This window comes from Eumetopias jubatus, unplaced genomic scaffold (assembly GCF_037043125.1).
Source record: "Eumetopias jubatus isolate StellerSeaLion01/CBP00866 unplaced genomic scaffold, mEumJub1_p1.0 scaffold_3, whole genome shotgun sequence".
NCBI classification, from domain to species: domain Eukaryota; kingdom Metazoa; phylum Chordata; class Mammalia; order Carnivora; family Otariidae; genus Eumetopias; species Eumetopias jubatus.
Window position 1 is genome coordinate 65,797,055 of NW_028274809.1, and position 16,017 is coordinate 65,813,071.

The 16,017-nt window shown below is 34.8% G+C and overlaps 1 protein-coding gene across 7 annotated transcripts in view; it reads left to right on the forward strand.

The window, feature by feature from the left end:
* Nucleotides 1–13,296, forward strand: part of LOC114223140 (sodium channel protein type 1 subunit alpha) — a 75,616-nt gene extending 62,320 nt beyond the window's left edge. For all 7 annotated transcript variants that reach the window (XM_028121912.2, XM_088022126.1, XM_088022129.1 and 4 more), the window contains exons 21-26: nt 1,584–1,865; nt 4,283–4,336; nt 5,852–5,989; nt 8,054–8,158; nt 9,695–9,965; nt 12,119–13,296. In XM_028121912.2, the coding sequence (XP_027977713.1) occupies nt 1,584–1,865; nt 4,283–4,336; nt 5,852–5,989; nt 8,054–8,158; nt 9,695–9,965; nt 12,119–13,296 (2,028 nt within the window). The remainder of the gene's footprint in view (nt 1–1,583; nt 1,866–4,282; nt 4,337–5,851; nt 5,990–8,053; nt 8,159–9,694; nt 9,966–12,118) is intronic.
* Nucleotides 13,297–16,017: the final 2,721 nt, after the last annotated feature.

The window sequence follows — 16,017 nt, forward strand, 5'->3', positions numbered from 1 at the left end:
TGTGTAGACACAATAAAAATAAGGTGTTTTTGTTTTTTTTTTTAATCTGGATGGTAGGCAAAATATTCAGAAAAGGAGGGAAATAACTAACTTGATTCCAAGTACCAAGTTTTGAATCCAAGAGAAATCTAAGTGTATGCACACATTTAAAATGATGTATAAAATAAGGATTTATTTGATCAACTGTATTACTGCAGACAGGCAAATGAGATAAGGTAAGGTGCCATGTTTCAGTTTGGTAGGCTGCAGAGGCTATATCACCTGGATCTGCCTGGATGACTCCACCAACCTAAAATGTTTATGCTATTTCCTTACCTTTGCCAACAGTGGTTTTACTGTTTCCTTAGGCCCACTTAGCACACTGTTTTTGGAACCCCAGAAGGTCTAGGGTTCTTTGCAAACTTTAAACACAGCTCAGAAGCATAAGGAATTGGCTCATGTATTTGTTTTTTTCAGACAGGCAATCAAAAAACTTTGCTCTAAAAATACACCAGCATCAAATTGCAGATAGAAGATATTTTGGTGCTTATTATTTACGATTGACAAGAATAACAGAAGTACATAGGTAGAAGTAACTTAGTTATCAATGTTCAAGTCTGAGGCATCCTCTGCCGCTTATGAGCATCTTAGGGCCTATCTCTGTCTTCCCTCTTAGCTACTCCCATGCAGCTCCCATGGGCACTGTCAAGGAGCGAGCAAGGACAGCCATCCCTACAGTGTTGCCAAATATGAAAACTCAGATCTTTTCAGCTGGGATCCAAAAATTAAGAAGGGGAAAAAAACATACTTCCACAGAAAAAGAATAGATCATTATTTAGTACAGAATTTGATGTTAATCACATCAGATTTGGGACCTATGTATGGCATCCCTCCTTTTCTTATTTTCCTAAGAAACCAATTTCTATTATGTTTCATTTAAAATAAGTTTATTGAATTAAACTCAGTAAATGAAACAACTGACATGACTGGAGCTTGAAATAAACGATGTGATGATCTAATGAAATACATGATGCTAAATTGTCTTGCTTCTTATGCAAAACTTATTATTAGTCTTAGCAATGCATGAATAATTAAGGACAAAACTATAGTAGGCATTTATTAATATTTTTATATTTATATATCTGAATTTTTAATTTATTAAAGTATATTGGCCAAACCAACTTGTGTCCAATATTTTAGTTTCATTATTTAATATATTGCCTTTTAAAAAATTAATCTTCTGTATTAGGATTTCCTACTTCTCTTTTTTCTAATAAACAACAAATATTCTAATTTCATCTGGCAGCAAATTCCTCTGGTTTTGCCTTTCTTTTAACCTTTTGGTACTTCCCCCTCTTTTTTAAACTTTTTTTTTCTTATTTCTTTTTTATATCGTCTATATTTGTTTCCCTAAATGTATTGCTTAAGAACAAATGGATTTCATTTTAAGATTTTTTTACGTTGCTTTTAAGTGTCCTAGAATAGTCTCGATACTAAAAAAAAAAAAGACAGAAAAAAGAAATACTAAAGATTATTAGGGGAATGTCTTTTCCTTTTTCATAAACAAGAATTCTGACGTTTCTTTTTTTCCATTTGTGTATTAGGTGGTTGTGAATGCCCTTTTAGGAGCAATTCCATCCATTATGAATGTGCTTCTGGTTTGTCTTATATTCTGGCTAATTTTCAGCATCATGGGCGTAAATTTGTTTGCTGGCAAATTCTACCACTGTATTAACACCACAACTGGTGACATGTTTGACATCACCGAAGTGAATAATCATTCTGATTGCCTAAAACTAATAGAAAGAAATGAGACTGCCCGATGGAAAAATGTGAAAGTAAACTTTGATAATGTAGGATTTGGGTATCTCTCTTTGCTTCAAGTTGTAAGTGAACACTCTTTTCTCTGAAATTTGTTTATTGTTTGGAATAATAACAAAGTAATGACATACATCTAAGTTACTAAGAAGAGAGTTTAGTTATTACAAAGAAAGTTTATAACATACTTTATTTCTAATTTTGATTTATGAGTACAAGCGTATGAGCCCAGATGGATGGCACCTTGGGTCCTTGTAAATGCAGTGCAGACATAATTGATAGTGACGAGCTATTTCACTTCTTCCCAAAGGTTTTATTCTCTTCCTGCCCATATTGCTCTCTCTTCCCATATGAACAAATTGATTAATCATTAAGTTTGCTATTATTTTTTCCTATTGCAACTGGAAAGCTTTTTTTTTTGCTGATGGATCACCCTCCCCAAACACACACGCTTCACACACCTGATTGGATTCTGATTGATAGGTGGCAATTAACTGCTACTGAGTTGTACGATTTGGATTGAAGATCAGGGAATGAATGATATTTAGCTTTTAGGGTTAGATCCTCATAGCAAAATGGAAATAATACAGGGTAGTACCTAAACACAGAAATGAAATACAAGCCGCTGTGGTCTCACTATAAAATGGCCTTTCAGTGCAACTATTTAAGTCTATTTTATCTAGATATTCGTGCTTCTTACTACTGGATTTCTAAGCCTGATATACACAAGAGAAAAATAGTTCACAGTGTATAAAAACTCAAAAGGTGGTAGCCCTTTAAGGATTTGCATTTGATGCTGCTTTTGGCAGGAGCTGCCTCACGACAAAGCAGTGGCTAAAAACAGAATCTAGATTGTTTGAAAAACACAGAAAGATCCTGCTCTATTTTGGCCACTGAAAACTCAGCTTTAAAAAAAAGGCTATAAAAGTTCTTCCTTTGTATTTCGACAGAGGCTTTAGAGCAGAAATCCATTTCTACTCACCAGGATTATGTTTTCATTTGCTCAGCCAGGAGACTAACCAAGCAAACAAACCTGCATTGGTCAAAACACCCTTGCATCTCTTTCAGAGGTGTCTGTACTATGATACCTTTACTCGTTCTTCCCACCTTCTTGTTGGAAATTCCTATTTCTCTTCTAGATGTTTCTGACTTACTCTGAATGTTTATGCAATTAAACTATGGATTTAAAAAATCTGGCAAGTATGAATTCTTTAAATATTGTAGTGGACACACGATGACATTTTCTTGAGAGTTTATCCTAACCCTTAATTAATAGCCACACTTGTAAATATCACTAAAGTATATCACTTCCTCCATAAAATTGAGAAAAGAAAAAAAATTTTCAAGCAATTCCTTAAAATGCTAAATAATTCTGAAAATGTAGGGTAAAGCTCTTGCATGAAGCCATTAAATAAATTCCACCACTGAAGAAACTCTGAAGTACTACTTTATAGTTGGCTTTATACAGAATCGCCTCTGTTGATGAGTAACTCATTGAAATGGTTCCTTGAATCACTTTCTATCCCTATACCTAGTGTGTAATGGACTTGTTCTCACTGACCTCAGCCATTGACATTCAACATTTCCCTCTCTGACATACAAACAGCTTCTGTTTTATAGCTAAGAATCATTAGTTTCTCCTCGCTGCCATCACACGCACCCTTCCTTGGCTTTCTTCCCATGACATCACCACTTCACAAGTGTTAGTGTTACGAAAACAAAGATGTGTTGGGATACAGTTGCCGAAAGCTTTGCTAGACCTGTTCACTAGCTAAGAACAATCCTCTCAGGTTTCCAGGGTTAAAATTATGTCCTATGACAAATAATAAATTACTATAAGTTATTAGACTTAGGATCTATCTTGAATCTAGAACATCAAGTGTCTACTGTATTTTTTCCATTTTTGCCCATATTAACTCACTTTCATTAAAAACTACAGAGGAAAAAAATAGAATAAAAGACTATTTCTGGATGCTATGCTTCAAAATTCTTAAAAGAATTGTTGCAATTGTGACTTTATATAATCCCATATGATCCTCAGAGTGTTATGATCAGGAGAAATGTTAAACTTTCAGTCAGTGTCATCACCTAGGTGATAGATTTCAGCAGAGGATTGGCGATCTAAATTGTAATTGTTTTGTTGCTACACATATTGTCAAGGGTGTTGGCATTTGTGAAGCTTTCTAAAAGTATTCCACCAAATTTCTACTTTAAATTAGCATTATTCCATTAACTCTAAGGAATTGAGAAGTATTTATGAGTTGATTATCAAGCAGGAGGATATTTCAAATGACCATTTTGTTTATTATGTGTTTTAGAAATGAAAAGCCTTACTAACATATGGTATTTGTCCAAAATCCATGTAAAATTTGTTTTGAAATGTCTTTCAAAAGTGTTCCTTTTTAAAAAATAGATAAGTAAGAATATTTATTAAACATCAGGTCTGAATTATTCCAAAGTAAAGCATGCATGTCCTTTTTAATAGGCCACATTTAAGGGATGGATGGATATAATGTATGCAGCAGTTGACTCCAGAAATGTAAGTATTCCTTATATCCTGCCTTTTTATAATATTGGTTAGGTACTAAAATTAATTCAACAGAGCATAGCAGCCAAATGGGATGATTCTATGATGACTATTTTAAAAAAGGAAAAAAATATGACTCAAATTAATATTCAAGTATAACAGTGTTTATCAGAAAGATCTTACTAAAATAAATCAAAACATTGTTTTGATAAGTGATGAATATTCTTCTGTTGAATATTTTTCTATTTTGCTTTCTTTTTATCTACTAATTATATAATCAACAATAGCTTTGGTGTGTAGGAGCAAATGTAAAAAAATATATGATTGCTATCAGTAATTGAAATGTATAGTTAATTCTCCATAAGTAGACAGTGTGAAAAGTTAGGGATGTTGTCCAGACAGCCTTAGATTTCTATAATAATCCCTTTCAAATTCATTTTTTACATGATTTTTGCATCCATAAATGTACTGGAGCCTTTACCAATGATATTATCACTTCAGTGGTCAACATTTCCTTTAAGTTTTTATCACCAAGGGAAAGACCTACTTTATTTGGTTTCTCCTATAATAGCCTCTTCCAGGCTTCAAGGAGAGAATTGAAACCCATGCTTATTCCAACTCTGCTCTTCAAAACTTTGTAAAAATTTAGTATGTTCTATTAGTCTTCATCATTCTGTTCCGAAATCCAATCTGTTTAGTCTATTATCACAAAAAATAATTTCTGTGTTTGTTATCTTTAACTGACCCGATAGAGCTCATTTATCTTTTTTGATGTACACTTCCCCTAAGTGGCTTTAGTTTTATGTTGAGTACCTTCCTGATAGCCTCCAGAGTTATGTTATTTCATTTGTTACTACAATTTTGTTTTGTATGTTTGGTTGGTTTTAACTCTGTTATCTTTAGAAGGACATGAATTTTTAGGGAACTACCTATCATGACTCATTTACCCTTTATTATGTGACATGTGGTAGCTTACTGATAACTTACTGTAAGTACAATCCAAAGACTAAATTATCAATTGAGGATTCATAAGATGGATGTCCAGTTATGTTTACTTAATCTAAAAAATTCAATGACTATTGTAATGTTAAAGGTATGATGCTGAACATCTAAATGAATAACTCAATTCTTGTTTGGCAAACAAATTCATGCATACACAAATGGTTGTGTCTAAGATAGCCTATACATATTTTCTGAAATAAAATTTTTCACTAATAATTTTTAAATTATTGAAATTCAGTACTAAAAAATTTACCAAATTTAGCACTCTACTATCTGAATAGCAAGATATTAGTTATATTTATAATTATAAAAATAGATTCTAAAGTGTTCTAATAATTACATTTTTTAACATGAAAATACCTCTAAAGGCTAATTTCAGAGACTTTGTAGCTGATTCAGAGGGAAAAAGAAAAGTACTGCTAAGTATTACTAAGGCATTTTCTTTTCTATTCTCATGAAAAAGCACCAACGACTTCCAGCAACAAATTGTATTGTGATATTTTACAAACTCTTCTCCTTTGGTAGGTGGAACTCCAGCCTAAGTATGAGGAAAGTCTATACATGTATCTTTACTTTGTTATTTTCATCATCTTTGGGTCCTTCTTCACCTTGAACCTGTTTATTGGTGTCATCATAGATAATTTCAACCAGCAAAAAAAGAAGATAAGTATTTCTAATATTTTCTCTCCCACAAAGATCATAAAATTATTTGAAATGTTTTCTCCACTAAATGAGTACTTTGATTCAGAAGCCAAGTGAGCATATATGTTAAAATCTATTTTGCATCCTTCCCTTTTGCCACCCACTGCCCATCTCTTTCAGACCATAGAAAGTCAAGAACAGCTGTGCTCCATATTCCTGTACATAACTTCACAAAACCTCTCACCTCTTTTTTTTTTTTTTTTTTTAGAGTCAGGGGCCACATTTTCAATCTTTTGGAAAAGAATAATTTTTTTAATAATAAAAAAAACTAGAAAAGAATCCAAGCATATGCCCTTTTTCCAAGGTCAACTTGTTTTATCCCTGTGATTTCCCTCCTAATTAGGAACTATACATTCTAGTGAAAACCCTTAGAATGTTTGCAATAAATTAAGCCTAAGATGTAAACTTCTCCTAGTGTTTCTTTTCCTTCATTGGTTCCTTGTATAATTTCCACTTCCTTCTTCCTGATATTTAATTATAAACTATTAGTTCCAGGTTGAATTGAATAGTTCTTTATTTTATTATTATCATTTGTAAAGCCCATTTTATCATCCTAATTATATATGCACAATATGGAAAATATGAAAAGTAAAGAAATATCATTACTTGGGAGTAATGTACACTTTTATGCTTTTCTGTTCACATTTTATGCTCTTCTGTTCATACTTTTTCTACATATGTTCTTAGTATCAAAATTATTTTATCCATAATTATAAATTCTTGGGGCACCTGAGTGGCTCAGTCAGTTAGGCCTCTGACTCTTGATCTCAGGATCATGAGTTCAAGCCCAGTGTTGGGCTTGATGTTGAGCTCGGAGGCTACTAAAAAAAAAAAAGGTGTTGCATATGATTACAAATTCTCTTTTTGACTTAACGTAAGTATTTTTCCATTCTGTTAAGTCTTTGTATATACATTATCGTAATTTACTTAACCATCTCCCAACAAATTGATGCTTTATGTTGTTTCTAGTCTTTAATGATTTAAATAGTGTCTTGCCAAAAGTCTTAATGCAAAAAAATGAGTCTTTAATTATTTTCTTGACTAATTTCTGAAGTATTTTGCTTCCCCCAAATAATATACCTGATCATACTCATAATCATACTCATAATAACATCCGTACAGATGTGCCCAGGTCACTGCAGCTTCACAGGCATCAAACATTCTATTTTTTAATACTTCATATTTGATAAATGAAAATTTGTTTTTAATTTTAATTTTTATGTCTTTTATTGCTAGTAGGTTTAAACATATTTTTGAGTGATTTTTGCCATTTTTATTTCTTCCTTTGCTTACTGTTCCTTCATCTTATTTATTCAGTATATTTTCTTATTATGACTGCTTCTGTTGTATGAGATGCTTATAGAACATTCCTGTCCCCATCCCCTTTTATTGTTATTAATATTCTGTGGTCAATGTCAGGCTTTTATTTCACTTATTAGCCTGAGTTGCAATCCTCTGTACCTCCAGGCCTACCACATCCTTGCCATACTAATGATCTCTGATGTATCCCCAACTCTTCTACCAACTTAGCCCATTTCCTTTTTATCCATTTGTTCCAATTCTTGGCAGAGTGAAAGTGGCTTCTTATAAGTAACTTTAACCCATCTTGCAATGTCCATACTATAATGTACTGCTACATTGGAGTAAGAAAATCATTGTCTTTAACTTCTGAAAAGCAGTATGTATAGCGTTAGAAACTGAGCATTTCATTTCTCAGTGAATCAAATTTTACCACTCACTGAGTATATGGTGTTGGGGAAAATACTTAGCCTCTCAGTTTCTGGGTTTTTTTCTGCCATAAAATAATAATGAAAATAATAAAGTCAATTTTAGATAATTAGAGAATTAAATAATATTGTAGTACCTAAAAAATAGATTTCTTATTTTTCAAATCCAAAATTCTAAGCATAATTATGTTATCCATTTCCTTTTTTAACTGTCCCTTTCCTGTTTTAAGTTTAACATTGAAAAATCATGTGCTAAAGGACACAGTTTTAACCAGTTTTTTATTTTTCTTTTCTATACTTTGGAGGCCAAGACATCTTTATGACAGAAGAACAGAAGAAATACTATAATGCAATGAAAAAATTAGGATCGAAAAAGCCACAAAAACCTATACCTCGACCAGGAGTAAGAAATACCAAATGATATGGGAAAAAATAAACAAAAACAAAAATCGCATGGGTTTTCTCACAGAAGAGATAGCAACTAACACTTCCAGCAGCAAAGATTAGAGCTTCATTAATTAATACCTTTTATGGTAATGGTAAAAAATTTTTAAAAAGAGAGAGACCACCAAAAACAACAAGAAACAGAAAAATGCACCCTATTTTCAGGGGATTTCTAATTACACAACTAGAATCCAAACTAAATGGCAAAGACCCATAAGTAGCTGATATGCACAAGAAAATGTTGATCATATAATTCAAGAGTAGTTGCCAAGTAATCTTAAAGAGAGGAGTAAACCTTGGATGGGGTTAAAATACATGCTATTTTCTGCTAGATTAACAAACTGACAAAGTGCTGAGTGAAATAACATCTTACTTCCATTTTATTTTCCATTAGAGGTACTGAGTGGAGAACAAAAGAATTCTAGTATCTACTGTTTGTATATATGGCTGTAAAGTTAGAAGTTACTAATGTCTTCAGAAGTCAGGGTCAATAAATAAAATTCATGATGATAAATAACAAATCTCAAGTTTCTGTGATGAGCCAACCAAACAACTCAGTGAAATGGAGAAGGCTTATCCCACACTGTATTGATTTTTGTGATGATGATCTGTGAAGTTAAAATAATTCCTGGGGTACATTAGGGAACAAAATAGTAGTGAATATTCATACTGTGCTAGCCGAAAGTTGCCTTCTTGGAAAATGATGAGAAATACATACTGTTCTCTGGTAAGTCTTAACACTGGAAGTAGAAATGGTGAACTATGTGTAGGAAAATGTAAGCTAGAAGATATCCAAAGTTCCTGGGCGGCCTTGGAAAATGAGCCAGACAATGGCTTGCAGGGACTAAAAGTGGCAGAAATGGGGAGCAGAGCCACAGATCATTGACAGAGACATTAATTTTTGACAACAAAGAATAAGGAATGTCATTCTGGTCTGATTATTCCTGTGTAGGCTCAGCATTCCATGTCAAGCAGCAAGGACTGTTTGGTGAAAGAACATCAATATTGCCATACCATAGGCTTTAAATGCATAATGTTATAGATGTGTTCTTGAAATTCCAAGCTCCCCTTAACAATTCTTTGAGAATAAGACAAATGGAATGTTAATAGATACTATGTTTTGAAATGGCTGCATGGTCCAACTGATCATGAGATATTCTGGTAAAACAAAATTAAGCAGGTTTCTTAATTTCTCATAATCTTAATATGTTAATATGCATTTTGTGCCTCTGAGTGAAGTGTATAGTATGCAATGTTTCTTATCAGAAATCCCCTTTTGACAAGGATTGTTATTTTGTGGAATACATATTGGTAAATAGAAATTTCGATAGCTAAGTTTTAAAAATTAATGTGTAAGCCATCTTTTACAAAATTCAGGGTCAGTGGTTACTGTGTATGATATTAGAAAGTTAATCAATGCCAAAAGTGCTTATGCAGATGCTCTTATGTACAGGAAAACTCCTCTGTTGCTAAAAGCATTTCTGTTTCCCTACAGAACAAATTTCAAGGAATGGTCTTTGACTTTGTAACCAGACAAGTTTTTGACATAAGCATCATGATTCTTATCTGTCTCAACATGGTCACAATGATGGTAGAAACAGATGACCAGAGTGAATATGTGACCAGCATTTTGTCACGCATCAACCTGGTGTTTATTGTGTTGTTCACTGGAGAGTGTGTGCTGAAGCTCATCTCCCTCCGCCATTATTATTTTACCATAGGCTGGAATATTTTTGATTTTGTGGTTGTCATTCTCTCCATTGTGGGTAAGAAGTATTTAAAATCTCTTAAGTTCTGTTTAAGAAAAGTAAAAGTTGGAACATTCAAGTTTAAGTTAGAGGTCATGCCACCACTCAGAAATAACTCCTCTGAAATTTTTTATGTATTTCATCCAGGTGTGTTTATTTTTCTTACAAAATGAGGATCCTACTGTCTGTACAGAATTGTATCCTAGTCTAACCATTTTAGATTATGCTGAATCTAATGGTAAATTCCCATTCATTTGAATTAGGAATGTGTTATTAACTAAGATAAAAATATTTGTGACATGTCGAGATTGAGTAATTTGTAAAACATCTAAATGCTCTGTTGAGAAGAGAACTAGAAATTTAGTCTGGTACTCAAGAGAGACACTACATTGGATATACAGATGTAGAGCCCTCAGGATATAGATAGGAGTGGAAGCTGGTGGCAAGATAAAGAAAGGCATGGAGTGAAAGAAAATAAAGATAAGAACAAAATGTTAGCAAATACAGATGGTAGTTTCTTTAAGGGTATCAGGTAGAGATTTTCTAGGTAACTTTGAAATAGGGTTATAGCAATGATGCACAAGGGGATGTGAGGTGGTATAGGACATCATTTTATCAGTTACACACTTCAAAGTCAGGAATGTACAACACATCACATGAGCAATAGCTCATCTCATTAAAGATACAACTCTAGCTCCAGAGAAGTGATGAAGTATTCATTCTTCCCTAAACCAGATAATATGATTGGGCCAACACTTTACCATTCAATATGGGGCACCTCTGTTGGGTAGATTTTCATTCCATTACCCCCTCTGAAGAAGTTGGTCTTATATCTAACCCATATGTTGCAGGTAGCTTTTGATTTCCACAACAATCTATGGTGTAATCAGTTGTGGAAAGGGTACTAAGGTTGTCTTCACCTCTCTTCTCTCTCTTACTCCATCTTCCTCTTTCTCTCCCTCTCTCACACACCCACACATACTTAGACTAACTTACTCTTTATAGAATGAGACCGTGTAACTTGAAAGCACTTGGTTTCCTGAACTCCTCTTCAGTTCAATCGTTATTTCATTATTTAAAAGGCAATTGGAGAAAAAGGCTTAAAAGAAACTGGCTGAGAGACTAACATTAGATATAGGAGACCAGTAAGAGCTTCAGCTTGGATCCTTTTAGATATGTACCAGAGTGTGTGTGTGTGTGTGTGTGTGTGTGTGTGTGTGTGTATAATACGTATATATATATATATATATATATATTATAGTGGAAATTTAGGCAAGTATCAAGTTCATGGAGAGATGAAAATAGCATTAAAAATTGCAGATACTTTTAGATGGATAAGGATTCAATAGGAAACTTCAGAAAAAAAATTATATTCATATAAGTGTGTACTTATAACCTTGGCCACTGCTGTTCAGATGGACTTCATAATTTTTAACTTATTTATTTTAGATTTAGTCTTGGAATTTTGTATAAGCTAAAGATAGTCTTTAGACATCCCTCAAAGACAAAAAGTATTGTAAAATTGTTATTGAATATTGTCTGAGCTTGGAGAGCCATAACATATTACCACAGACTGGATGGCTTAAACAACAGAAATTTATTTTCTCACAGTTCTAGAGGCTAGAAGTCTAAGATCAAGCTGCCAGCATGGTGGGTTTCTGGTGCGAGCTCTCCTCCTGGCTGGTAGATGGCTATCTTCTCGCTATGTCCTCATATGGCAGGGAGAGAGAAAGTTCTCCAGTGTTTCTTCTCATAAGGGAACTAATCCTGTCATGAAAGACCCATCCTCATGACCTCATCTAAACCTAATTATCTCCTCAAAACCCTATCTCCAAATACCAAGCATTGGAGAGTTAGGGCTTAAATTCATATAATTCATATGTTAAATAATTCATATGTTAAAACATATGAATTGGGAGGGGCAGTGAGGAAGAAGGGACACAATTTAGTCTATAACAAATATCGAGTTGAGTTTAATATGGAATTTCAAAATTAAGGTTTATTTATAATATATATTATATACAGTTATATATATTATATGCATGTCAAATTTAAGATTATGTAACTGAATTTCAGGCTCTAAACTTTACCTTGGAGACTTAACAGAACTGTAATTATTATTTTAATGCATAACTTCTTCAATGGTTGATATTCTCATTTTTTATCCATAGGCATGTTTCTGGCTGAGCTGATAGAAAAATACTTTGTGTCCCCTACCCTGTTCCGAGTGATCCGGCTCGCCAGGATTGGTCGAATCTTGCGTCTGATCAAAGGGGCCAAGGGAATCCGCACGCTGCTCTTTGCTCTGATGATGTCCCTTCCTGCCTTGTTTAACATCGGCCTCCTGCTCTTCCTGGTCATGTTCATCTACGCCATCTTTGGAATGTCCAACTTTGCCTATGTCAAGAGGGAGGTTGGAATTGATGACATGTTCAACTTTGAGACCTTCGGCAACAGCATGATCTGCCTGTTCCAAATTACCACCTCTGCTGGCTGGGACGGATTGCTAGCACCTATTCTCAACAGTAAGCCACCTGATTGTGATCCTAATAAAGTTAACCCTGGAAGCTCAGTTAAGGGAGACTGTGGAAACCCCTCTGTGGGGATTTTCTTTTTTGTCAGTTACATCATCATATCATTTCTGGTTGTGGTGAACATGTACATCGCTGTCATCCTGGAGAACTTCAGTGTTGCTACCGAGGAAAGTGCAGAGCCCCTGAGTGAGGATGACTTTGAGATGTTCTACGAGGTTTGGGAGAAGTTTGATCCTGATGCCACACAGTTTATGGAATTTGAAAAACTATCTCAGTTTGCCGCTGCTCTCGAACCCCCCCTCAATTTGCCACAACCGAACAAACTCCAGCTCATTGCCATGGATTTACCTATGGTCAGTGGTGACCGAATCCACTGTCTTGACATCTTATTTGCTTTTACAAAGCGGGTTCTGGGAGAGAGTGGAGAGATGGATGCTCTCAGAATACAGATGGAAGAGCGATTCATGGCTTCCAATCCATCAAAGGTCTCTTATCAGCCAATAACTACGACTTTAAAACGGAAACAAGAGGAGGTGTCTGCCATGATTATTCAGCGTGCTTACAGGCGCCACCTTCTAAAGCGAACTGTAAAACAAGCTTCATTTACGTATAATAAAAATAAAATCAAAGGTGGGGCTAATCTTCTTGTAAAAGAAGACCTGATAATTGACAGAATAAACGAAAACTCGATTACGGAAAAAACTGACCTGACCATGTCCACAGCAGCTTGTCCACCTTCCTATGATCGGGTAACAAAGCCAATCGTGGAAAAACATGAGCAAGAAGGCAAAGATGAAAAAGCCAAAGGGAAATAAATGAAAATAAATAAGAATAATTGGGTGACAAATTGTTTACAGCCTGTGAAGGTGATGCATTTTTGTCAACAGGACTCCTTTGGGAGGTCTATGCCAAACTGACTGTTTTTACACAAATCTACTTAAGGTCCGTGCCTACAATAAGACAGTGACCCCTTGTCAGAAAACTGTAACTCTGTGTAAAGGGAAGACGACCTCGACAGGAGGTTACTGTTCTCACTACCAGCTGACACTGCTGAAGATAAGAGACAAAATGGCTACTCAGACTGTAGGGACCAGTTCAAAGGGGTGCAAACCTATAATTTGGGGGTTATTTAACATGAAACACTTTAGTGTAGTAATTGTATCCACTCTTTGCATTTCAACTGCCACATTTGTCACATTTTTACAAAATCTGTTAGGGGATTCATCTTTTTTTTAATCCATATGTTGTTTATTATATGTGAATATTTTTGTAAATGGGGTTTCTGTTGTGAAATAGACAAAGGGCCTCTTCAATAGGTAAGCCACGGGGGGTTAGAGCAATCACAAGGCCTCCCATCTGCACAAAGGTGTGGTGTGCATGAGGGCATGCTGCACTTAGAGATCATGCATGAAAAAACAAGTCACAAGGAAAACAATGAGTTCTTAAATTCCATCCATGTTCCTGGGAGGAGTAATTGGGTGATAACTGGAGGTGCTTTGCTGATCTTGTTTTGTCAAATCCAGCCCCCAGACCAAGTAGATCATTTCTGGGGGGTAGGCCATTAAATCTTAGCAGGTGCAAACTTCCTTCAACTGTCTGGAGTCATAAATGTTGTGTTTCTGTGTATTGTATTTAAAAACAAAACAAAACAAAACTGAGAAATGAGCATTGCTTCTCCCCTGAAGACTGACCAAAAGAACCCTTTATAAATTTCTGCTTAATCCTGCACTTTGGTTAGCCATCTTCAGCTCAGCAAGGTTGACAACTGTATATGTTACTGAAATGCTATTTATTATGTAAATAGTCATTTTACCCTGTGGTGCACGTTTGGGCAAACAAATAATGACCTAAGCACAGTATTTATTGCATCAAATATGTACCACAAGAACTGTAGAGTGCAAGCTTTACACAGGTAATATAATGTATTCTGTACCATTATAGATAGTCTGGACGCTATCAGTGCATGTTTATATTACCATGCGGCTGTATCTGCTTTCTCCCACTGCTCAGAATCTCATTTATGAGAAACCATATGTCAGTGGTAAAGTCAAGGAAATTGTTCAACAGATCTCATTTCTTTAAGTCATTAAGCAATAGTTTGCAGCACTTTAACAGCTTTTTGGTTATTTCTAAATTTTAAGTGAATAACATATGGTGTATAAGCAGACTGTACAGACATGTTTAAAACAACAACAAACACTGGTTAACCTGTTAAAAAATGTGTTTAGAATTTTATAAGCAAATATAAATACTGTACAAAGTCATTTTATTTTCTTTTTCAGCATTATGTACATAAATATAAAGAGGAAATTATCTTCGGGTTGATATCACAATCACTTTTCTTACTTTCTGTCCATAGTACTTTTTCATGGAAGACATTTGCTAAATAAGAAAAGAAAAACAAGACTGGGTAGTTGTAGATTTCTGCTTTTTTATTACATTTGCTAATTCTAGCTTATTTCATAATTTTAAGGGGCAAAATATGTTCACAAGTCACGTCCAAATTATGCTCTGCAATTGGAAAAGGGTATAAAATTTTATTTACATTTTTGGGAGTGCCTGCACAAACTGATTGAAGGTAATGCTTTTTTTTTTTTTCATTTTTGTCCTTTTCGTTCTAACTTCTGTTCATGTTTTCATTGCTTAGGAGTCATGCTGCTCTAGATTGCTCTAAATATAATGCGGGTTTTGCAATTTTTTTTTCCCACAAGAACAGAGAGTAGTGAACTTACAGAGACAATTACATCAGGACATTCTGCATTTCTTACAGAAGCAAACCATAGGCTCCTTTTTTTCTTAAAATTACTTAGATAAACTGTATTTGTGAACTGCATGCTGGAAAATGCTACTATTACCCTAAATGATGCTAACCAACATTAAAAATGTGCAAAACTAATAAAGATTACATTTTTTTATTTTATTGTTTGCCCAGTTACTTTTTGTTAAAAGCATTTTATGAGAAGATGAAGGCATTTTATTCTACAAATTAGGGGAGAAAGGGAAATATACACACAAACAGGTCTACCTGAGCTGACAGTAAGAAAACCTGGGGTAGAAACGGGACTGGGAGGAATGACCTCCCAGGGTCTACGAGCAGTAGGGTATGCGCTTTGCTAGAAGGAACCAATACCAGAGCATAAGCTGGTGGCTCTATGTGGAAAAGAAGTATGGGAGCTAGAGCAATGGTGGATGGCCCTTTGAGGTACAAAAATAAGCCCTTAAATCTATATTTACAAAATTAAAAGTTGCCTTGTGGATATTTTGTTTGCTCCTCTAGAACCACTCTCCATGCTTCTCCATCCTGCTCTGTGGGAGGGTGATTTTGTGCATTACATCATTGGGCTCCTTTACCCTCTGGCTCCCAACTGGGAAGCACCAGCAAAGAAAGCACCAGTGGGAGAGAGTGAACTTGGGTGTTTATTCCCCAGATCCTTCTTTGCTGAGTTGCCCTCAGTTGGCAGTGGTGCACCCATCAACATATATACTTTGGGTCAGACAATCCCATTCTACAACAAAAGCTACTCTGGGGTGTGGTC